This window comes from Staurois parvus, unplaced genomic scaffold (genome assembly GCF_062004578.1).
Source record: "Staurois parvus isolate SC_StPar_1 unplaced genomic scaffold, SC_StPar_1.0 ptg001051l, whole genome shotgun sequence".
Taxonomy (NCBI): Eukaryota; Metazoa; Chordata; class Amphibia; order Anura; family Ranidae; genus Staurois; species Staurois parvus.
In genome coordinates, this window is record NW_028318847.1 from 1514175 (window position 1) to 1539489 (window position 25315).

Consider the following 25315-nt stretch of genomic DNA (forward strand, 5'->3'; position numbering starts at 1 on the left):
CAAAAGCGCATATAGCCTAATTGTAGGCAGATAAGGAGGTGAGCTTACATCTGCACTAATTGGAGGATTCACAAACAGTCACGGATTCACAATCAGTCACGGATTGAAGATTAATTAAAGCACACTATATATATTTTTTTTTGATTAATGGGACTTTGTTTTTGCACAAAATTAATTAATCAATTATATATGAGTATATATTCACAATTTTTGGATATTAATTATTATTTTTCACTAATCATGATGCACTATTGGTTTAATTATAATTAATTGTATAATCACGGATATGGATTAATAATATGTTTTATATATTAAGTTATTATTTATGAATTTCGGGTAGAGGTATGAACTCATGTTTAAATATTTTTTGTATATTTGATCACTAGGAAATACATGATTATTTATTTTGGGATTATAAGTATTTAAAGAGATATTAAATAATAAGGAGCGCAACACACTATGGTGAAATAATGAGGATTAGATTATAATCACTTTTTGGGGGCAAGGAATAATGTGTATTGTTCTATGTACTCGATCTATGTAATATGTCAGCTCTAAGTAGATTTTAAAAAAAAACCCTGTGGGAGACAGCCCTATTACCACATATACCGTACAGAATTTCATAATATCCTGTTCTGGTTAGACTTTTAGTTCAGTAAAACATACAGTATGCACACAGCAGAGGAGTTTCCATTGAACAGGTAGTACCAACTTACCCACTCTCTTATTTTAAATTTAAAATACAAAAATTTTTAAATATAAATAACAATTCTAATTTTGGGGGTTTTATTGTAATTGTAGGCACTGGAAACAGTAAAGAACTTAGACAGTAAATATTTAAACACTCAAATAATGCTTTATTTTATTTGTATAATCTACAGTATAATGCATGATGAAGATAGCAATATATTTCTGTGTTGGGCCTGAAACAAGACATTTTTCTGCCACTATCAATCAATATGGTTACAGAAACAGAATTACATTAATGCCATATGTAAATTCCATTTAGGACCTTGTTTGTGGTTCAATTATGCTGATTAAGAGAGTTGAGCCTACAATAACATTAAAAATAGATTTCCATGTTTGCCTTATTGTTCATAGAATGGGCTTCTCAAAATATCCATAACAATGCTGTCCCCACTTAGGGTAGAGCTCAGGGGGTAACTTTTGTTCCCCAAAATAAAATTATATGCATTTGATTGCCTGCTTTGGAATGCACTGTTTTTTACATGGTATAGTTAATGGGTGATATTTATTCAGAAAATCATATAACCAATCATAAAAAGTGGCACATTTTTTTAAATCAATGACATTGCGGGTAAGTGTTTTTTTGTCATTATTGAATATGATTAGTTGATCATAGTCACTTTTTTAGCAATATTTAACATCTACGATTTTCAGTAAATGCTGAAAAGCTCCCATAAAAAATTGATCCTCTGAATAAGTTCTCTGAAATACTTTGAATAGTTGCGTGATAGAAATGGCTCTACCATCATGTCACTTTTTTTAAGGCATAATTAAACCGCCCCCATGTTACTGTAGACATTATTGTCTAGAGTGCTTCAGACAGCTGCTAAATGAATACATGTCGACTGTAGATAAAACCAGCAGCTTTTTTATTCTTTTAAGCCCAATCCCAGGCAAATAAAAATTTATCCTTGCTGTGCCCACACTGCAAAGGTTAATTGCTTGTTTAGGTTCAAAGGAACAATAAGATTTACTTAGTTCTCTGAACCTCCCTGCTGCTAAACCAGTCCCTGCAGCTTCTTCTCCCTAACGCCCTAATGGCTAGTGTCATTTTAACAACATTTTAATAATGGTTGTTCTCTTAGCAAACCTCATATTTGTACTTTAAAATGTCTAGTTTATAATTTTTTAGTCTAAATTTTACATTGGCTTAGGGAGTTTGCTGTTTTGTCATGTTTCATATGTCTTCAGTCAGAACTGCACTAAAAACAGTATGCATTTTTATGGATAATTTATAATAATTGTATTCTGCTGTGTACTGTAATTTACACATTTTACTGCCTATTTTTATGTCCTTATTTATCATAGTTTGTAAATACAACTATATATGAATGATGATGTTGACCATGATGATTCTTGCTTTACAGATACTGTATATAAAATATGGCCTTAACCTGTAACCTAGGTATGTTTATGTTTTAATATAGTTATATAATGTGCTTGAACTAAGTTTAATATATACTGTATCTCTACATCTGCAGTCTCCAAACTGGGACACTTTTCCTCCAATTGACACCAAAGACTGGGCACTGTTCCTCCCACTAACATCAATAATGGAGCACTATTTCTCCCACTGATACCAATAACGGGACATTATTCCTCCTTTCCACTGACCACCAAGCCTGAAGCATTGTTTACTCCCACTGGCCACAGTCCGGCCCCCCTAAAGTCTAAAGAACAATAAACTGGCCCTTTGTTTAAGAAGTTTGGTGACCCCCTATGCAACATAATAGCATTTATTATTTTTTCAGGTTGCATTGATGAACTGCATCAAATTTAGCTTCTTCTTTAACCACTGCCTTACCGGCCATTTCTGCCATTTTTTTTGTAGAAAATTACATAGAACCCCCAAACATTATATACTGTATATATCTCTATCTATCTATCTATCTATCTATCTATCTATCTATATTAGCAAAGGTCCTAGAGAATAAAATGTGGGTTTTGACATTTTTTTATGTCACACAGTATTTGTGCAGTGGTTTTTCAAACGCAAAAATACAATTTAATGCATGTTAGTGCACAGAAACAAAATATAATACCATTTTTTGTAAAATATAAAAGACCAAGTACTGAGTAAATTGTAAACAGAGTATTATGCTGAGTAAATAGATACCTAACAAGTCACACTTTAAAATGTTTGGACACTGTCCCTTTACATTTTTTAAATCACTTTTATTGCTATCAAAAGAAATGTAAACATCTCTTGTGATAGCAATAGGCAGTGATATATACTTTTAACTGAGAGATCTGCGATCTATTAGAGCCCAGATCTCCCCTCTGCTCTTAAAAGTGTCTGATCACACCAAGATCAGTGTTATCATAAGCTTTCCCAAGCCAAAAATGGCACTGTTTATATCCGGCAATATCGGAAGTGACAAAATACTAGTTTGTTCTATACCCATAGAAATTGCACTGGCAGATCTAAAAGAACAGCTGGCAGAAACACTTAGATAAATTGTGTACAACCTTATATATATCAACTAAATAAAGTGTGCGAACAATGTAGCATATGACTGAAAAAACAGTGCATGGAAAAATAAATAAATGAAAAAATTCCAGTAATATCAAAGTTCTAAACATAGGAAAATCAATTTAAAAGCCCCGGTGATGCAGTGCAGCGTAATATAGAGGTTCTTGTGTATCAAAACATCTCTAACACCAGAGTGCATCCCCACCATAAGTATTAGAGGACTTTTACCAGAACATGCGGACCGTTATGGTAAAAAAGAGTCAGGCGCGGTTTATACTCTCATCATCACACTGTTTACTACAAGGAAACAACTCAGATCGGCTCCTGGGACTGGTATTTTATGTTTAGAAGTGCTTTTATGTTCTAAGACGTGAGTAGATTGATTACGTTTTCTAATAAACATGCATTTAAGCATTCCTCGCTCATGTTTCATGTCATGAATGATTACCTGTTACTGTTGGATATGGTATCTTACTGAGTATGAGGAGAGTTGTGAAGGTGATTTGAAACATGGCATTTATTCTTAATGGCTGTACATGGAGATGCAGAAGAGACAAGAGATCCATCCGGTAAGAGTCCTCCAATACTTATGGTGGTGTCAGGGCTCCCGGGTATGACCAGAGGTGTGTGACTGACGCAGGGAAACGCAGACTTCAGATATGTTATAAACAATATAATTTATTGACACTAACAATACAAACATAAACGCAGTGCAATACTAAAACATAACACAGTGCAAACGAACCCAACCAAACCACCCACAGATAACAGTACATACAATGCAAGCGTCGTCAGGCAGGACAGGTCAATATCAATCGGGCAGGTAGGTACAGGGGGAGCAAGCGGAGAATGGTCGGGGTCACAAGCCAGGTTCAGCAGGTAGCGGGCAGCGTGGTACAGAGGGTCAGGCAGAGGGATGGTCAGGAACGAGCCGGGGTCAGAGCAGGAGAAGTCAGCAGAGGTCAGATCAGGCAGGGTCAGCAACAAGACAGGAACAGGAACAGGATGCAGGAACAGGATACAGGGCCCAGGAAAAACACACACCAAGGCCAAGTCTGCAGGTCTGGCCATCCCTTAAATACACCAGTATAAGCAGTTTCAGGTGTTTAGCTGGCTGCAAGGTTGAGTCTCTGATTGCTGGGAGCACCCGCTGGCCAGCCCTGGTACTGCAGCCCATAAGGCAGGCGAGTCCCACCATTGCTGGCCAGTCCATTCCTGACAGTACCCCCCCCCCTCAAGGAGCGGCCTCAGGACGCTCCAAACAGTCCTAGCTGGGCAAAATGTTCCACCGCCCGGGTCTGGTAACTGGCGGGATATCAAAGACTGGCACACCGGGCAGGACTCCGGGCAGCGGCACACCGGGCAGGACTCCGGGCAGCGGCACACCGGGCAGAGGCACATCGGGCAGAACTCCGGGCAGAGGCACATCGGGCAGCGGCACATCGGGCAGCGGCACACCGGGCAGCGGCACATCGGGCTGGACTCCGGGCAGCGGCACATCGGGCTGGACTTCGGGCAGCGGCACATCGGGCAGGACTCCGGGCGGAGGCACATCGGGCAGGACTCCGGGCGGAGGCACATCGGGCTGGACTCCGGGCGGAGGCACATCGGGCTGGACTCCGGGCGGAGGCACATCGGGCTGGACTCCGGGCGGAGGCACATCGGGCTGGACTCCGGGCGGAGGCACATCGGGCTGGACTCCGGGCGGAGGCACATCGGGCTGGACTCCGGGCGGAGGCACATCGGGCAGGACTCCGGGAGGAGGCACATCGGGCAGGACTCCGGGCAGAGGCACATCGGGCTAAACTCCGGGCGGAGGCACATCGGGCAGGACTCCGGGCGGTGGCACATCGGGCTGGACTCCGGGCAGAGGCACATCGGGCTGGACTCCGGGCAGAGGCACATCGGGCTGGACTCCGGGCAGAGGCATATCGGATCACCAGGCGAAGCAGCAGGCAGCGGGCCACCAGGCGGAGCAGCAGGCCCCAGGCCCCCAGGCGGAGCAGCAGGCACCGGGCCCCCAGGTGGGGCGACAGGCATCGGGCCCCCAGACGGGGCGACAGGCATCGGGCCCCCAGACGGGGCGTCAGGCATCGGGCCCCCAGGCGGAGCGGCGGGCGCCAGGCCCCCAGGAGGGGCGACAGGCATCGGGCCCCCAGACGGGGCGACGGGCATCGGGCCCCCAGACGGGGCGACGGGCATCGGGCCCCCAGACGGGGCGACAGGCATCAGGCCCCCAGGAGGGGCGACAGGCATCGGGCCCCTAGGCGGGGCGACAGGCATCGGGCCCCCAGGCGGGGCGACAGGCATCGGGCCCCCAGGCGGAGCGGCGGGCGCCGGACCCCCAGGTGGAGCGATAGGTCTCGGGCCCCCAGGCGGAGCGGCAGGCGCCGGACCCCTAGGCGGAGCGACAGGTCTCGGGCCCCCAGGCGGGGCGGCGGGCGCCGGACCCCCAGGCGGAGCGACAGGTCTCGGGCCCCCAGGCGGAGCGGCGGGCGCCAGACCCCCAGGCGGAGCAACAGGTCTCGGGCCCCCAGGCGGAGCAGCAGGCACCGGGCCCCCAGGCGGAGCAGCAGGCACCGGGCCCCCAGGCGGGGCGACAGGCATCGGGCCCCCAGACGGGGCGACAGGCATCGGGCCCCCAGGCGGAGCGGTGGGCGCCGGGCCCCCAGGAGGGGCGACAGGCATCGGGCCCCCAGACGGGGCGATGGGCATCGGGCCCCCAGACGGGGCGACGGGCATCGGGCCCCCAGATGGGGCGACGGGCATCGGGCGCCCAGACGGGGCGACAGGCATCGGGCCCCCAGATGGGGCAACAGGCATCGGGCCCCCAGACGGGGCGACAGGCATCGGGGCCCCCAGGCGGAGCGGCGGGCGCCGGGCCCCCAGGCAGAGCGGCGGGCGCCGGGCCCCCAGGCGGGGCGACAGGCATCGGGCCCCCAGGCGGAGCGGCGGGCGCCGGACCCCTAGGCGGAGCGACAGGTCTCGGGCCCCCAGGCGGGGCGGCGGGCGCCGGACCCCCAGGCGGAGCGGTGGGCGCCGGACCCCCAGGCGGAGCGACAGGTCTCGGGCCCCCAGGCGGAGCGGCGGGCGCCGGACCCCCAGGCGGAGCGACAGGCACCGGGTCACCAGGCACGACAATGGGCTCCAAGTCAACTGGCATGACCGCTGGCACTGGGTCAGACAATGGATCGTCTGGCTGGACAGCGGGCATCGGGTCACCAGGCATCAGGTCACTTGGCTCGACAGCGGGCACCGCGTCATCTGGCAAGGCAGTGGGCTCCGAGTCAACTGGCATGACCGCGGGCACTGGGTCAGACATTGGATCGTCTGGCTGAACAGTGGGCATCGGGTCACCAGGCATCAGGTCATTTGGCTCAACAGCGGGCACAGCGTCATCTGGCAAGACAGTGGGCACCAAGTCACCAGGCACGACAGTGGGCTCTGACTCAATTGGCACGACAGCGGGCATCGGGTCACCAGGTATGACAGCGGGCACTGGGTCACCAGGCATCAGGTCATTTGGCTCTATATGTACAAAAAATAGTGAAGCGCTTAATGAATAAACATATATAACTATATATATTAAAGTGCCATCAGTGAATATACGTGCTACGTGTTAATAGTTCCTTATTAAATGCTGGAGCATTTACAACCAAAAATTAAACAAACCAAACTGAATTCCTAATTTATCAGTGATAATAAACACACCAGTGACAAATAATCTTATGATTCCAAGGGGTTCCTTAGTCTCCTTCACTGTTTTAAATGAAAAGTGCAATAATTAAAAGTGAACAAGTGTATACAAATAAACTTTTTTAAGTGCATATACAGAACATATATATATGTATAAATCATATATCATATATATATAAATAAATAAAAAAAGTCCATGCAAGTGTAGCTTGTGATAGAACAGTGATCTTCACTTCTAGTGCTCAAACACAAATCCTCAAATGGCAGCAGTGCCTGCTCACCTCCCCACACTGACCCTCAAGGGGCCAAAAGGCTACTGATCTCCTCTATGGCCAAACTTTCTCCTCCTCCTCTCGATAGCTCAGCAGGTGATCACAGGGTCTCCACTTCTCCTCCACTCATATATCATATAGGACACAAAACAGAGCTTCCCATAGTGTAATATTGTTTAATGCAAGCCACTTCTAATTACATAGCGGTTGTACTCACATTGGATTTCCTGTTACAAAAGCCTTCCACCTCATCCCATAGGTGTATCTTATGAACACAGGGGGAAACCAATATGGCCGCTCCGTTCGGACATGCGTCCCACGTGACCGGAAGTGACGTAGTTCCAAACCGGATATGGCGTACCGACGCGTTGCGTCACGTGCGTCGTGACTTCATCAGGGTTAACGCCCACCAGTGACTGAATGCCTTTAAATAGGATCCAGCCTGAAACTCTCTTCCCAATTGAAGGGCGGGCTCCCGGCGGCCATTTTCCCGAAGCCCGCTATCTTCACTCAACCACACGGAGGAACATTAACATAATGTCCCCCCTATGGGGAAAAACCTCGATCTATGCCACTATTTTAATCCGCGATATATAAAAAACCTTTTAATATTAATAAAACCACTTAATGCACCTATGTAATTTTATTATATAGACAACACTTAAAAAATTTTTTTTTAATATAAACACTAAAAACGTAATATACAAAAATATATATGTATATACAAATACATATATTACAACATCTTATTAGATTGCCCTTCTACATATAGAGCAAACTTAGGTTTTTAATTACCCTATGTTCCAATTGTATATCCCTCAAAAAAGTTTTTTGCACCTCAATATTAAAAAATAGAAATAAAAACATTTATTATTTTAACCTTTCCCAGAAAAAACCTCTCTACTGTATATAAGAAATCTCACATATATAAAGGGGTCATACAGATACACCTATGGCTTGAGTTTACAGTATTCCTCATATTGATATATATAAATCTTATATTCATCCTTTTTATTATATCTCATATGTTTAAAAACCATTAAAACTAAACAACATATTAATACACTGATAATTAAAATAAACTCATAATATATAAATATTTACCTAAACCATTAACTATTCCCGTCTATTCTAACAATAGACCATCAATAGATTGCCAATATATCAGTAAATATATATCCATTCATATCCGACTACCACCACTAGGGGCTTCCTAAAAGAATGTAAAATGAATCTTAAATATTTAAAAGTCACTAATAAAACAATTTAGATCGAATTCCACATTGAGTCCAAAAGGTGCCTGTGTATGCATAGTGAAAATCCATCGGGATTCCGCCTGGCTAAGAGATTTTATCCTATTACTACCTCTCCAGTGTTTAGTGTATTTTTGTATCCCCCAGAACCTCAAACCTGAAGGATCCTTATTATGTTTTTTTAAAAAATGTTTGGATACACTATGTTTCGGGAAACCATTTTTTATGTTCTGAACATGTTCCCTAATGCGTTTCCAGAGTGGCCTTTTGGTTCTGCCTATATATTGATAGCCACAGCCACACTCCAAACCATAAACCACACCTTCTGTACGGCAAGTAATGAAATCTTTGATTTTGAACTCCATTCCATCAACATTACATTTAAAGGTTTTACATTTCGTGTTTTTTCCTCTCGTTTCCCTACACCCATAACACTGTCTGCACGGGAAAAAACCTATTTGATCCAAAAAAGTGGATTTTTTCTTCCTATCAGGTGGATCTAACACACTCTTTACCAACCTCATCCTTAGTGTGGGTGCTCTTCTATAGATAAATTTTGGGCAATCATCTAATATTGGATTCAACACAGGATCAGATTTCAGAATTGACCAATGTCTCCTGAATATTTGCTCTATTTTTTTGTAATGGACATTAAAGTCCAGCACAATGTCCATCTGACTGTCAAAGTTCTCATCTTTCTTCTTGTCCACTATTAGCGAATTCCTCTCCAGTTTCCCGACTTCATGAATCTGTCTTTCAATTTCTTGTTTTGGGTACCCTTTGTTTATAAATTTATTCCCCATCACTTCCGCCTGTTCTATGTATTCTTCTTGCCTTGAGCAGTTCCTTTTTAGCCTAACCAGTTGTCCCTTTGGAATATTATACAGCCATGGGGGAAAATGGCAACTGTCTACTGGTATAAAGCCGTTCCTATCTACTTCCTTAAAGAACGTTTTAGTAATAATATTTCTTCTTTCTATTCTAATATTAAGATCTAGAAAATTGACTTGACAATTATCATATGTCCATGAGAAGTTTATATTTCTATTATTGTTATTCATTCTATTCAGAAAACCTAGTAGTGACTCACTGTTTCCTTTCCATATAATGATCACGTCATCTATATATCTGGAATATAACATAAGTTCCTCGGGGGTTTGACTAAAGATCGCCTCTTCTTCCCAGTGGGCCATGTACAAGTTGGCCACACTGGGGGCATACTTAGCCCCCATTGCGACTCCTTTTATTTGCTGAAAAAAAGTCTCATCATGCCAGAAGTAATTCTGTTGGAGGCCAAATTCTAAACATTTTAATATATATTTCCTTTGTGGCCATCCAATATTAGTATATTGTCTCAGGCCCCAAGCTGCTGCCTCCACTGCTCCATCGTGATCTATAATAGTATATAAAGAAGCTACATCCGCACTTGCTAGAATAACTTCCGAGTTTATCTCTATTTTATCCAGTAGTTGAATTAGGTGCTTGGTGTCACGTAGATAGGCTTTGGTCCTTCGAACTGCAGGTTGTAGGTAGAAGTCCACATATTGACCTAGTCTCGCTAAGATGGATTGTATTCCATTTACAATGGGTCTACCTGGAGGCTCCCTCATATTTTTATGTATCTTGGGAATTGTATATATTATGGGTATCCTACACATTTCTGGTACTAGATATTTTGCCTCCTTTTTATTTAAAAATTTCTTATTTTCTCCTTCTTGTACCAGTTTAACCAATTTCTTCTTATAGATTAATGTCGGGTCTTTTGGAATAACTTTATATGTAGTAATATCAGATAATTGTTTATTCAATTCCTGTAAATAGTAATCTTTCGACAGAATCACAATCCCCCCTCCTTTGTCTGCCGGTCTGATTACTATATTATCTCTTTTGGAGAGTCTATTAATTCCTGTCTGGATACCAATGTTAGTTGATAGTTTTGGAATTTTGAGATTATCCAAATCTCTATTAATCATACGTTTAAAAACCTCAATGTGGTGATTACCAGAAACTTGTGGATTAAAAAGTGACTTATTTTTTAATTGACTATGTAAAATCTCATTACTCGAACCACTGGCTACATTGCTTTTTGCCCCTGGTAGTCCTAGGAAATACTTCTTTATATTTAACTTGCGAATGAATTTTTGAGCATCAACATAGGTGTCAAATTTATTGGCTGCTTTGGGTGGTGCGAATTTCAGGCCTTTATCTAACGCCATGATTTCTTCTTTAGATAGATCGCATCCACTCAAATTAAAAACGCCTTCCCCTATTGTTCTCTTTTTCTTTTGCTGTTTCCACCCTGCCCTACATCCCCTCCTCTTGGGGGGCTTTTCCATCTTACTCCTTCCGGACTCCTGTCTCTGTCTAAAAAATCTCTCGGTGGCAATTCATTTCTTAGTGCCTCATATCTATTAGACATCTCAATAGGGCTTCTACCTTCTCCATTGGGTGGATACCACCTTTCTTGTGGGTAAAATCTTGGGCTCCTTTCCGGGTAGTAATTGTACGGTCTTTGGTGATACTCAGGCCTGGGGGGGCCATAGTATTCTGGTCTGTAATAGTTGTTTGGTTGGTTCCACTGTGGATTAGGTCTCCAACCATTACCTCCATTTTTACCTTTGTTGTTATTATTATTATTTTTCTTATTATTATTTTTATTATTATAATAAGAACCTCCTTTCTTTTGTTGCTGCCTCCATCCATTATGCGGAGTATGGTACGGTGGTACATATTGATTAGTTCTCTGATCATTATTACCTCTAAATGCTATTTTTGGCGGCATAGGGAGGGGTCTGTTTTCATCCATCTTTTGATCTTTAATCGGAGTGGTATTATTGGATCCAATATCTGTCTCCTTTTGGGAACTCTGCCATTTAAAAACTTGTTCTTTTTTAAAATCATTAAAATCTCTCTGGAATTTTTTGGTTTTCCTATATTTTATCTCTTGGTCTAATTTTTCAAGATCTTTATTTAGACGTTTATTATATGGCCCTATGTCCACAGAGTCTTTCATAGGTTCCAACTTGTTTTTAATTTCTCCTATTTGTGATTCTAAAATCCTCATTTTTCTTTGTTTTCTCTTCATTAGAAATCTCACCAGTTCTAAACCTTTCTCATGGAAAAAATCAAACCATTCTTCGGTTGATTCTACATCATCTAACCCATCACAAATGGGAATATCCCATCTAAACCTCCTTGGAATTAACCGATCTTTCAGATATTTTTCAAAGGTGGCCATATCCCACCATATGGACATTTGGCTCGCCAGCGGGCACCGCGTCATCTGGCAAGGCAGTGGGCACCGAGTCACCAGGTACGACAGCGGGCTCTGAGTCAATTGGCACGACAGCGGGCACCGGATCAGGTACCGGATCATCTGGATCAACAGCGGGCATCGAGTCAACTGGCCTAATAGGATCATCAGGCTGGATCAGTTCATCATGCTGGGTAGAGGCGTCAGGCTGAGTGGAGGCGTCAGGCTGAGTAGAGGCATCAGGCTGAAGAGAGGCATCAGGCTGAAGAGAGGCATCAGGCTGAGTAGAGGCATCAGGCTGAGTAGAGGCATCAGGCTGAATAGAGGCATCAGGCTGAATAGAGGCATCAGGCTGAATAGAGGCATCAGGCTGGGTACAGGCATCAGGCTGGGTACAGACATCAGGCCGGGTACAGACATCAGGTTGAAGTGCGGGTGCCGAGGCACCAGGCTGAACCACGGAAGGCAGGTTCTCAGACGGCAGGCTCACCGGTTTGGATACTGGCAGGATGGTATTGGTTGGAAAGAATTTCCGCTTTTTTCTGGTTTTAACTACTGGAGCACTGCAAGTAAACGCAGGTCTGCAAACAAATGGAGCAGCTGGAGACAGAGAAGAGCTGGAGGATGGAACAGGGGAGAGAGCAGTTGCTACAGAGGGCTTTTTTACAGGGTTAAAGGCAGGATAGGTGCAGCTAGTGGGAACAGGGTACTGACATGCGGTAGATAGCAGGGCAGGAGGAGCTGTTGGGAATGCAGGAATAGAGCTTTGGGGAAATAGATTAGAAGCAGGACTGGGTTTTTGTAGGCTGACTGAGGCTGGGTGCAACAAATCTGTCCATGTCTGCAGTATGGGTTGAACAAAGCTGAGCTTACACAAAGCCTGTCTGAACAAAGACTGCACTGCGTTTATACAATCTCTTAGTATCTGTGGTGAACATGCAGAATAACGCTCCAAGAAGCAATCCACATCATCCTCTAATAACCATACCAGGGACTCTACCTGGTCGGCACTAAATGGCGGCAAAAATTCATCCCTGCATTCGGGGGTACCAGATGAAACCAACTCCGCACAAATCTAAATCAATGGCTGCACCTCAGAGAACTCTGTGCCCTGATCTACTAGAACATAAGCGAGCCGTATACATTCTAGCAGTTCATCCCGGGGATACTCCTTCAGAGTTTGATAAGCATACTCTCTGTCATCAAACACTAGCAGATATAAATACACAACCTCATCAAGATCCATCCTTCCCATCAACAAACCAAGATGGCTTCCCTGTGCAGCCACTTCTGGTCAGGATTGGCCTTGGTGTAATGTCAGGGCTCCCGGGTATGACCAGAGGTGTGTGACTGACGCAGGGAAACGCAGACTTCAGATATGTTATAAACAATATAATTTATTGACACTAACAATACAAACATAAACGCAGTGCAATACTAAAACATAACACAGTGCAAACGAACCAAACCAACCACCCACAGATAACAGTACATACAATGCAAGCGTCATCAGGTAGGCCAGGTCAATATCAATCGGGCAGGTAGGTACAGGGGGAGCAAGCGGAGAATGGTCGGGGTCACAAGCCAGGTTCAGCAGGTAGCGGGCAGCGTGGTACAGAGGGTCAGGCAGAGGGATGGTCAGGAACGAGCCGGGGTCAGAGCAGGAGAAGTCAGCAGAGGTCAGATCAGGCAGGGTCAGCAACAAGACAGGAACAGGAACAGGATGCAGGAACAGGATACAGGGCCCAGGAAAAACAAACACCAAGGCCAAGTCTGCAGGTCTGGCCATCCCTTAAATACACCAGTATAAGCAGTTTCAGGTGTTTAGCTGGCTGCAAGGTTGAGTCTCTGATTGCTGGGAGCACCCGCTGGCCAGCCCTGGTACTGCAGCCCATAAGGCAGGCGAGTCCCACCATTGCTGGCCAGTCCATTCCTGACAGGTGGTGGTGCACTCTGGTGTTTGAATATACAAGGACCTCTTTATTATGCTACACAGCATCACTAGGACTTTTACCTTGATTTTCCTAAGTTTAGGATTTTGATATTACTGGAATTTTTTCATGTATTTATTTTTCCATGCACTGTTTTTTAAGTCATATGCTTCATTATTTGCGTTCCCTTCAGAAATCCTTCCTCCACTTCATCTGGCATAATAAATCTCACTGGATTGCCCGTACTGTCCTTCTCTCCCCTCGATCTAGGGGGGGATCTGGGGGTCCAGACATTTTGACGTACTATTTAGCTACCCACCTACGGGCTCTTGTGTCATGGTCCTTCCAACGCCCCCTAATAAATGGGTCAAAATTGAATGGCTACAATAGTCCGACACACTCTTGTTCCCTCCTCTGGTCTATGGCCAACACTGACACCTCTTACAAACATCTCCTGCTTGGACCCATGCAGTTCACATTATCTACAGTATATGGAGGCGGTGTAGGGTTAAATTCGCCCTATCCTCCCTGTGTTCCCCCTTGACCAATGTCATATTTAACCCATGCCTCCCAGATAGCTTGGACTTGGCTCATGTGCATCCCTGGACTGAGGCCAACCTATTTCAGCTGCGACACTTGGTCCATCCAGCGACTCATAAGCTTAAATCCTTCCCTGATATTCAAAAAGCCACTCGTATGCCACCCCACCAATATTATGTTTAGCTGCAGATACGTAATTTCTTTTCCTCCAAAGCCTCCTCTGATTCTTGAGAAGCCTACCCCCTTTGAGCCTATCTGTATCCAAGGCCCATACCAATGGGGAATAATTTCCTCCACATATAAGCTGCATTTAGACGCCTGCCCCCTTTCTATTAATGCCCACCTTTATAAGCGTAAATAGCCCCGAACCCTCCAATGTGACATTGCCTTAGATCAATGGAGCAGGATTTGGGTGGCTGCTTCCAGATCTTCTTTATGTGTAGTATATAAAGAAAATACTTATAAAATCCTGATGTTTTGGTATAGGACGCCTGAGGTTCTCCATGCTCGTAATCCAAATGTTTCTTCTGTCTGCTGGCATTGTGGCGAGGTAACTGGCACTCTTTTCCACATTTTTTGGGCCTGCCAGTACATTGCACACTATTGGAGAGAGGTCCTAACTCAACTACGGCTACTTTTGCGGGTTTCTATTCCATTTGAGCCCATTCATTTTTTGTTGGGCCTACCTTTTTCAGGCCTCTCCAAATTTGCAAGAAAATGTTCCTCTCGCGTTTTAACAGCGGCCAGGAGAACCATTCCCATGCATTGGCTTTCTACTACACCCCCTACACTATCAGAATTGCTGAAGGTTATAGCAGAGATTAGAAAATTAGAGTACCTAACTGCTTTGCACACTAATTCTGTTCCCACATTTGAAGCAGTTTGGGACCCATGGGATACCTATAGACTTGTCTGCTCATATTGTCTGAAAATGATTGCTAATTCACTGTTATGTATTGACATTGTATGCATCTATGTACCTCTCATTGATGAGCCTGTTTTTCTGTTTTCTTTTTTTTTCTATTTCACTGATTTGTGGTTACCATACCGTGTTTCTATGCAACCCTGTTTGTTGTAAATGTTTGAAAATGGATAAAAAGTTAACTACAAAAAGAATGTTTGATAGGGATTTTAACCCTTTCCCACTTAGAAAAAAATCTATCCTGAGGGTTGACTATGATCTTTTATTCTTACATGTGATCTATTTGTCTTCCTATATCTACTACTGTGCCTGACTGATTCATAGTTGCGAACAATCCCTAATTGCCCGGAACATTCACAGATTTTTTGAAAGCTGTCCCGACCAGACCTTGTACGGGGTTGATCCCCGAAAATGAGGTTCTGTCATGGACAATCATACTGTGCAGCAGGTGCCTGCAATGTTACACACACTCATCAGGTTTCACATCAGGGGGCGTTCATTTGACAGTAAGTTTGGAGGTACATGCAGTATGGAGGTACTGGGTGCCTTATGGAGGTGGGTGCATTATATAGGTATGAGGTACATTATGAAGGTGGGTGGTTTATGAAGGTACTAGATACATTATAGAGGTGAGTGCAGTATGGAGGTACTAGGTACTTTATGGAGGTGGTTGCAGTATGGAAGATTTACCCCCCTTCCTGACCAGGCCATTATTTGCTATGCGGCGCTGTGCTACTTTAACTGGTAATTGCAATGTTAAGCAACACTGTGTCAAAACAAAATTTTCTATCATTTTTTTCACACAAATAGAGTTTTCTTTTGGTGGTATTTCATCACCACTGGGTTTTTTATCTTGAGAAAAATATTTTTTTTTTTTCCAAACACAATTTTATTGCAAGAATATTATAAGCAATTCACATTCTAATCATACAGTGTACATTCAAATGTTCCCATACGGGATAGATAACAATAAAACATACAGATTCCCAAAATGTAACAAGTGTAACTAGTAACAATAATAGACACTGACTGATGAGATGCCAATGCACTCTCCTCACCGCGTGTGATCAGCGTAACGGGAAGTCATGGCGTCAGCCGTCAGCGCCTATAGTCAATGACACATGTCCGCGTATGTTGGCTGATCGGTATCAGTAGTCTATCAGGCAATGTCTACGAGTAAGTCATAAAATATGCAGCGCTCATAAATTAGGTCTCAAGATCCACAGGAACCTATTAGCATACAATTATTCTAAATATACCATTAAATATAAAGCATATAGAACTGGTGACTTCTATGGTGCATCCCCGGTTGGAGAACCGGAACAAAGTTCGTGACTCTTGTGTTGGACAAGCTGAAAGAAGTTTGCACTAACCAGATATCTCAGCACATGGAGCATGGAGTAATTAAGACCTACTCCTGGTACTCTGAAAGGAAGCCACTGGAAAGGATGATGTCATCTGATCTCTCGCCACTAGATGTCATGTTCCCAGAACAGCAGGACGATGATTCCAGAAATGCACATCAGCCAGTAAGGAGATGAATCCAGCAAGCCAGCCAGCATCACAGAGGAGACCAAGAGGAACCAGGCACCTTCAAAAAACCCAGGCTCCAAAAGGTCACAGGAACAAGGGGCAGCTAAAAGATATGTCCAGACAGTGGGGGGGGCACCTCCCTGACGCGTTTCGTGTCAACACACGTTTTCAAAGAGGGTGCATTGCAGGGAAATCGATCGTTTTTATATTCCGCGGTGCGCATGCGCAGTACGCACCGGTGACGTCATTGCGGTAAAGCCGCGCATGCGCAGTACGCACATACGGCGGCCATTTTCTCGAAGAACAGTGCAGATGGACAACAGGAGGTGAAACCCATGTTAAGGGATGCAGATGGAGACAGTCTAATCTGTGGAGCCATTACTATGCAGTGAGGCAAAAAAGGAATGCTAACCTTGTGTGCAGAGTATATGTAGTTATTAAACATGGGGAAATAACTATATAAACTGCCTCTATGGACATGGCTCACAAAAAGACTATAAGGACATAGGTTAATATGTATATATGTTATTGCGATGGGAACTATTCGGACAGGTATTCAACCTGGTGAATGTATGTATAGGCATAACGCAGGAACATAGGGTAAATAATTGACACAAGAACCCGTCAAATATGCAGCATGACCATGCATATCAAACGTTCTCATACTGCGCCATATGTACCTAGGTCTTACATGCAAAGACAAACTGTGGAGTCATACCACTAAAATATAACAGACAAACGTCTAAAATTACAGAAACGCATGTGACCACAGTTAATACATAAAGTAAAAAGCAAATGTTTAAATAACAATAAGAAATCAAGGGGACATTAATAGGAGTGTGAATAAAATAAAATCCACATGGTAAAAACGCATCCGAAGGCCATAGGCACAACAGATATAACATATGTGGATTACAGTAGTAAAAATGTTACAATAATAAAGGTAATTAATAAAATGATAAAGGCAATAAAGAGCAATAAAGGCAATAGAAGAACAATAGAAAACATTATAAAGAAATTATAAAAACCATTATAAAAAACATTATAAAAACAGCCAAACCTCACAAGAAAAAACGAACTGACAGCAACGCATGTCATAAAAATTTAAAATAGAAGTTATGATAAATGCAGATTAACTAGTGTCAATAAAACAATTGATGTCCAACTCAATGTTAAGGCCTAAAGGTGATGATGTACGTAATAAATAGATCCATTTTGTTTCTAACCTAGAGACTGCTCTACGTTTATGGACTCCTCTCCAATGCTTATGGACCATGTCAATGCCAATAAATTTGAGTGAATGAGGATCCTGATTATGTTGTTCGCGAAAGTGCATAGATAAAGAGTGTTCTTTGAAACCCTTCTTTATATTTTTGAGATGTTCACGTAGCCGATCCCTTAGTCTCCTGGTAGTTCTGCCAACGTACTGTTTACCGCAGGAACATTCCAGCAGATAAACAACATGGAGACTATTACATGTGATAGTAGAGTCTATCGTGTATTGTTTGCCAGTAGAGCGAGAACAAAAGGTAAAAATGGGCGATTTATGAACGCCATTACAAACACATAACATGCATCGGTTGCATGGGAAGAAACCTTTTCGATTAAAAAACGTAATCTGTCTCGGTGGATTTACCACATTTGGAGCGAGTTTATTCCTCAAAGAGGAAGCTCTTCTATAAGTTATTTCTGGTAGATCAGGTAGTGAACTACCTAGTACTGGATCACTTTTGAGGATAGACCAGTGTTTACGAATAATCTTGGCAACATCTTTGTACTGGGCAGAAAAATTAGTGATAAAGGGACAGAACCTGTTATCACTATTTATGTTTTTATTTTGTTGTCCAGTAGAAAGGTGCAGCTCTCTATTGGTGTTCTCAACATTATTGATTTCTGTCTGTAGAGTGTTAACATTGTAGCCTTTTTCCACAAACCTCTTTTTAAGGATATTAGATTGTTGGATAAAATCCTCAACATTATCGCAATTACGACGAACCCTCAGGAATTGACCCCTAGGTATGTTGTTCAACCATCTAAGGAGGTGACAGCTGTTGGTTGGAATAAAGCTGTTTCGGTCAGTCTGTTTAAAGAAAGTTTTGGTAGATAGCCCTGTACCGTTATTAAAAATGTTTAAATCCAAGAAGTTAATTTCTTGGAAATCATATTGGAAGGTCAATTGGATGTTATTAGTGTTGTAATTCAAGGTTTTGAAAAAATTGGTCAATGAGAATTCATCCCCATCCCATAGTAGGAAAATATCATCGATATATCGACAATATAAACACAGATGTGGCCAATCCCTGGAGTAGATGATCTCTTCCTCCCAATAAGCCATAAATAGATTAGCAAGGCTCGGCGCAAACTTTGCCCCCATTGCAACTCCAGTAATCTGAAGGTAATATTTATTGCTGAAAAAGAAGTAATTATGGCACATAGCAAATTTGAGGAGATCTGTTATAAAACATTTCTGTAATGGGGGTATATCCGCAGCACCTTTCATGTAGTAATCAACTGCTTGGAGACCATCCTCATGTTTTATGTTGCTGTAAAGGGCGGAGACATCCGCAGTTACTAGATAAGTGGGTTTGGTCAATCTGATGTCCTTAATAATAGATAGCAATTGCTTTGAATCTCTTAAAAAGGCTGGGGTATTTATTACCAACGGTTGAAGGAAACCGTCTATATACTCTCCCACCCGTGCACAAAGTGACCCTATACCGCTTACTATAGGACGGCCTGGGGGGTTGACTGGATCCTTATGGATCTTGGGAAGACAGTAAATTACAGGCAGCTTGGGAGCCTTGGGGCATAGATAGTCCTTCTCTTTTTTGCTTAAAATTCCAGTTTCATACCCTGTATTAATCAAAGATTTTAATTCTTTTTTATAGGCACATAGCGGGTTGTTGTTAAGAAGCCTGTAAGTTTCTTTGTCTTCCAAGATATTATTTACTAGTGTAAGGTAGTTGGGTCTATTCATTACAACTACCCCTCCTCCCTTATCGGCGGGTCTCACTACTAGGTCTTTTTCTTCTAGCAAATTTTTGATAGTGTTATCAATGTGTGACTTGTCATGGTATTTTTTGACTTTGGTTTTCCCGAGGTCATTTAGAACCATATTTTTAAAAATTGTAATATGGGAATGTGCAGGGGGGTTAAAAAGGGAGGCATTTTTAAGATTTGAAGATTTGTAATTAACCTTTGCAGTTGAAGTAATGTCACTCTTAATGGGATTATTAATGAAATGTCTTTTTATTGCCAGTTTTCTAGTAAACTTGTGCACATCTATGAATGTACCAAACTTGTTGAGTGGTGCAAATGGAGCAAATTTCAATCCTTTATTCAAAAGAGTCAGTTCGTTTTTAGTGAGGATTTGGCTGCTGAGATTAAAAACACCAGATTCCACTAAACCCTTCTCCTTTTGTCTGTTAACCCTCGATCCTCCTCATTTTCCTCTTGTCGCCAAATTCTTTTTCTCCCTGAACCCTGCTCTAAAAAATGGTTATATCCATTATGTTGGGGCTTTGGGTGTTGTATGTTGGCGGGAGGTCCTCTATTAGAGGCTTTATTATATGTATGTGGATGAGGAGAGCGGTAGGGATGTGGGTTTCTGGAGTTGTGAGGTGAATCATAGTGAGGTCTAAATTGTGGTTGGCGGATCTGACTCCTTGATGGGGTTCTATGGTAAGGACCCCTTGTTTGAGTGGAGTAGTCATAATGATAATCATTATAGTAATAGCCATTACCCACTCTCTCATCTCTATATTGCGGATAATAATCCGGTGCAGGGGACTGGAACCTTGTTCTGGGTAAATGGTTATTGGTTCTGATGGGGGATCTGGAATAAGATCTCCGCCTATACTGAGGATAAGCACCCGATGGTCTATTGTTATCACGAGGAGTATGGTGATAATTCATCAGAGGTGCAAATTTATTGGAAGTGGGAATATTGTAGCTTGGTTTAGAGGCTGCGGGTCCCGGCGAGACCATTGAAGGGTTTCTATTTCTAGGAGTTGGTGTCTGCGGGGGTAAGGGTCCCTTTTTGGATTTTGGATTTTTAGAGGGTTGATGGTGGATAGAAGGATGAGCTACCTTAGATACATCTCCAGATACAAAATCATAGTTAACTGATTCCCATTTAAAAACAGATTTCTCTTTATAATCATAATAGTCTCTAGTATATTTCTTCTTTTTCTTAATTTTTTGTTCTTTTTCTGTTTTTTCCAATAAACCTTTAAGTTTCTCGGACTCTGTTTTGTATTCTTCCCTATCCATATAGGGAACAAGTAAATCCTTAGTTTTGTTAATTTCTGTATCTAAGTACATCAATTTCTTTTTCTTCCTGGCTAACAGGAATTCAAACAGTTCAAGTCCCTTAGTATTAAAAAATATGTACCACTCCGATTCACTATTAATATCTCCTACTTCCGGGGGGATATCCCATCTGAGAGATCTAGGGACCAGACCTTCTTTTAAATACTTTTCTAGGAGGGAGATATCCCATAATGTGCGGATCTCAGAAGTTGTATGATTAGAAAGATGTAGGAACAGACCATGCAGATCATTGGATAGTTTATCATGAGTAAACACATCATCAGTAATAATGGATCTATTTGATCTATATTCAAAAATATCCATTCCAAATATTGAATATTAATCCGGACTACACCTTGCTGCTAGTATATGAGGTAAAATTGGTATATAAAATTGGAATGAAACAGCGCTAGGTGTCTAATAATTATTCAGATAAATGAGTATATGGATTAAAAAGATGATTAGTTAAGCTGCTAGCATAGAAAGTAAACCTCAAGAAACTTCGGATAATAAGTCATAAAATATGCAGCGCTCATAAATTAGGTCTCAAGATCCACAGGAACCTATTAGCATACAATTATTCTAAATATACCATTAAATATAAAGCATATAGAACTGGTGACTTCTATGGTGCATCCCCGGTTGGAGAACCGGAACAAAGTTCGTGACTCTTGTGTTGGACAAGCTGAAAGAAGTTTGCACTAACCAGATATCTCAGCACATGGAGCATGGAGTAATTAAGACCTACTCCTGGTACTCTGAAAGGAAGCCACTGGAAAGGATGATGTCATCTGATCTCTCGCCACTAGATGTCATGTTCCCAGAACAGCAGGACGATGATTCCAGAAATGCACATCAGCCAGTAAGGAGATGAATCCAGCAAGCCAGCCAGCATCACAGAGGAGACCAAGAGGAACCAGGCACCTTCAAAAAACCCAGGCTCCAAAAGGTCACAGGAACAAGGGGCAGCTAAAAGATATGTCCAGACAGTGGGGGGGGCACCTCCCTGACGCGTTTCGTGTCAACACACGTTTTCAAAGGGGGTGCATTGCAGGGAAATCGATCGTTTTTATATTCCGCGGTGCGCATGCGCAGTACGCACCGGTGACGTCATTGCGGTAAAGCCGCGCATGCGCAGTACGCACATACGGCGGCCATTTTCTCGAAGAACAGTGCAGATGGACAACAGGAGGTGAAACCCATGTTAAGGGATGCAGATGGAGACAGTCTAATCTGTGGAGCCATTACTATGCAGTGAGGCAAAAAAGGAATGCTAACCTTGTGTGCAGAGTATATGTAGTTATTAAACATGGGGAAATAACTATATAAACTGCCTCTATGGACATGGCTCACAAAAAGACTATAAGGACATAGGTTAATATGTATATATGTTATTGCGATGGGAACTATTCGGACAGGTATTCAACCTGGTGAATGTATGTATAGGCATAACGCAGGAACATAGGGTAAATAATTGACACAAGAACCCGTCAAATATGCAGCATGACCATGTATATCAAACGTTCTCATACTGCGCCATATGTACCTAGGTCTTACATGCAAAGACAAACTGTGGAGTCATACCACTAAAATATAACAGACAAACGTCTAAAATTACAGAAACGCATGTGACCACAGTTAATACATAAAGTAAAAAGCAAATGTTTAAATAACAATAAGAAATCAAGGGGACATTAATAGGAGTGTGAATAAAATAAAATCCACATGGTAAAAACGCATCCGAAGGCCATAGGCACAACAGATATAACATATGTGGATTACAGTAGTAAAAATGTTACAATAATAAAGGTAATTAATAAAATGATAAAGGCAATAAAGAGCAATAAAGGCAATAGAAGAACAATAGAAAACATTATAAAGAAATTATAAAAACCATTATAAAAAACATTATAAAAACAGCCAAACCTCACAAGAAAAAACGAACTGACAGCAACGCATGTCATAAAAATTTAAAATAGAAGTTATGATAAATGCAGATTAACTAGTGTCAATAAAACAATTGATGTCCAACTCAATGTTAAGGCCTAAAGGTGATGATGTACGTAATAAATAGATCCATTTTGTTTCTAACCTAGAGACTGCTCTACGTTTATGGACTCCTCTCCAATGCTTATGGACCATGTCAATGCCAATAAATTTGAGTGAATGAGGATCCTGATTATGTTGTTCGCGAAAGTGCATAGATAAAGAGTGTTCTTTGAAACCCTTCTTTATATTTTTGAGATGTTCACGTAGCCGATCCCTTAGTCTCCTGGTAGTTCTGCCAACGTACTGTTTACCGCAGGAACATTCCAGCAGATAAACAACATGGAGACTATTACATGTGATAGTAGAGTCTATCGTGTATTGTTTGCCAGTAGAGCGGGAACAAAAGGTAAAAATGGGCGATTTATGAACGCCATTACAAACACATAACATGCATCGGTTGCATGGGAAGAAACCTTTTCGATTAAAAAACGTAATCTGTCTCGGTGGATTTACCACATTTGGAGCGAGTTTATTCCTCAAAGAGGAAGCTCTTCTATAAGTTATTTCTGGTAGATCAGGTAGTGAGCTACCTAGTACTGGATCACTTTTGAGGATAGACCAGTGTTTACGAATAATCTTGGCAACATCTTTGTACTGGGCAGAAAAATTAGTGATAAAGGGACAGAACCTGTTATCACTATTTATGTTTTTATTTTGTTGTCCAGTAGAAAGGAGCAGCTCTCTATTGGTGTTCTCAACATTATTGATTTCTGTCTGTAGAGTGTTAACATTGTAGCCTTTTTCCACAAACCTCTTTTTAAGGATATTAGATTGTTGGATAAAATCCTCAACATTATCGCAATTACGACGAACCCTCAGGAATTGACCCCTAGGTATGTTGTTCAACCATCTAGGGAGGTGACAGCTGTTGGTTGGAATAAAGCTGTTTCGGTCAGTCTGTTTAAAGAAAGTTTTGGTAGATAGCCCTGTACCGTTATTAAAAATGTTTAAATCCAAGAAGTTAATTTCTTGGAAATCATATTGGAAGGTCAATTGGATGTTATTAGTGTTGTAATTCAAGGTTTTGAAAAAATTGGTCAATGAGAATTCATCCCCATCCCATAGTAGGAAAATATCATCGATATATCGACAATATAAACACAGATGTGGCCAATCCCTGGAGTAGATGATCTCTTCCTCCCAATAAGCCATAAATAGATTAGCAAGGCTCGGCGCAAACTTTGCCCCCATTGCAACTCCAGTAATCTGAAGGTAATATTTATTGCTGAAAAAGAAGTAATTATGGCACATAGCAAATTTGAGGAGATCTGTTATAAAACATTTCTGTAATGGGGGTATATCCGCAGCACCTTTCATGTAGTAATCAACTGCTTGGAGACCATCCTCATGTTTTATGTTGCTGTAAAGGGCGGAGACATCCGCAGTTACTAGATAAGTGGGTTTGGTCAATCTGATGTCCTTAATAATAGATAGCAATTGCTTTGAATCTCTTAAAAAGGCTGGGGTATTTATTACCAACGGTTGAAGGAAACCGTCTATATACTCTCCCACCCGTGCACAAAGTGACCCTATACCGCTTACTATAGGACGGCCTGGGGGGTTGACTGGATCCTTATGGATCTTGGGAAGACAGTAAATTACAGGCAGCTTGGGAGCCTTGGGGCATAGATAGTCCTTCTCTTTTTTGCTTAAAATTCCAGTTTCATACCCTGTATTAATCAAAGATTTTAATTCTTTTTTATAGGCACATAGCGGGTTGTTGTTAAGAAGCCTGTAAGTTTCTTTGTCTTCCAAGATATTATTTACTAGTGTAAGGTAGTTGGGTCTATTCATTACAACTACCCCTCCTCCCTTATCGGCGGGTCTCACTACTAGGTCTTTTTCTTCTAGCAAATTTTTGATAGTGTTATCAATGTGTGACTTGTCATGGTATTTTTTGACTTTGGTTTTCCCGAGGTCATTTAGAACCATATTTTTAAAAATTGTAATATGGGAATGTGCAGGGGGGTTAAAAAGGGAGGCATTTTTAAGATTTGAAGATTTGTAATTAACCTTTGCAGTTGAAGTAATGTCACTCTTAATGGGATTATTAATGAAATGTCTTTTTATTGCCAGTTTTCTAGTAAACTTGTGCACATCTATGAATGTACCAAACTTGTTGAGTGGTGCAAATGGAGCAAATTTCAATCCTTTATTCAAAAGAGTCAGTTCGTTTTTAGTGAGGATTTGGCTGCTGAGATTAAAAACACCAGATTCCACTAAACCCTTCTCCTTTTGTCTGTTAACCCTCGATCCTCCTCATTTTCCTCTTGTCGCCAAATTCTTTTTCTCCCTGAACCCTGCTCTAAAAAATGGTTATATCCATTATGTTGGG

General features: G+C 42.2%; 1 protein-coding gene across 2 annotated transcripts in view; it reads left to right on the top strand.

Annotated features, from left to right (window-relative positions):
- Positions 1-661: 661 nt before the first annotated feature.
- The window catches only part of LOC149440815 (transmembrane protein 272-like), a 91176-nt gene continuing 66522 nt past the window's right edge, over positions 662-25315 (top strand). Inside the window, exons 1-2 of one of the 2 annotated variants that reach the window (XM_089658115.1) lie at positions 662-701; positions 2115-2152. In XM_089658115.1, the coding sequence (XP_089514241.1) occupies positions 2131-2152 (22 nt within the window). In that variant the 5' untranslated portion in view covers positions 662-701; positions 2115-2130. Of the gene's footprint in view, positions 702-2114; positions 2153-25315 lie in introns of those variants that run through there. The other variant, XM_089658116.1, reaches the window with a different exon arrangement.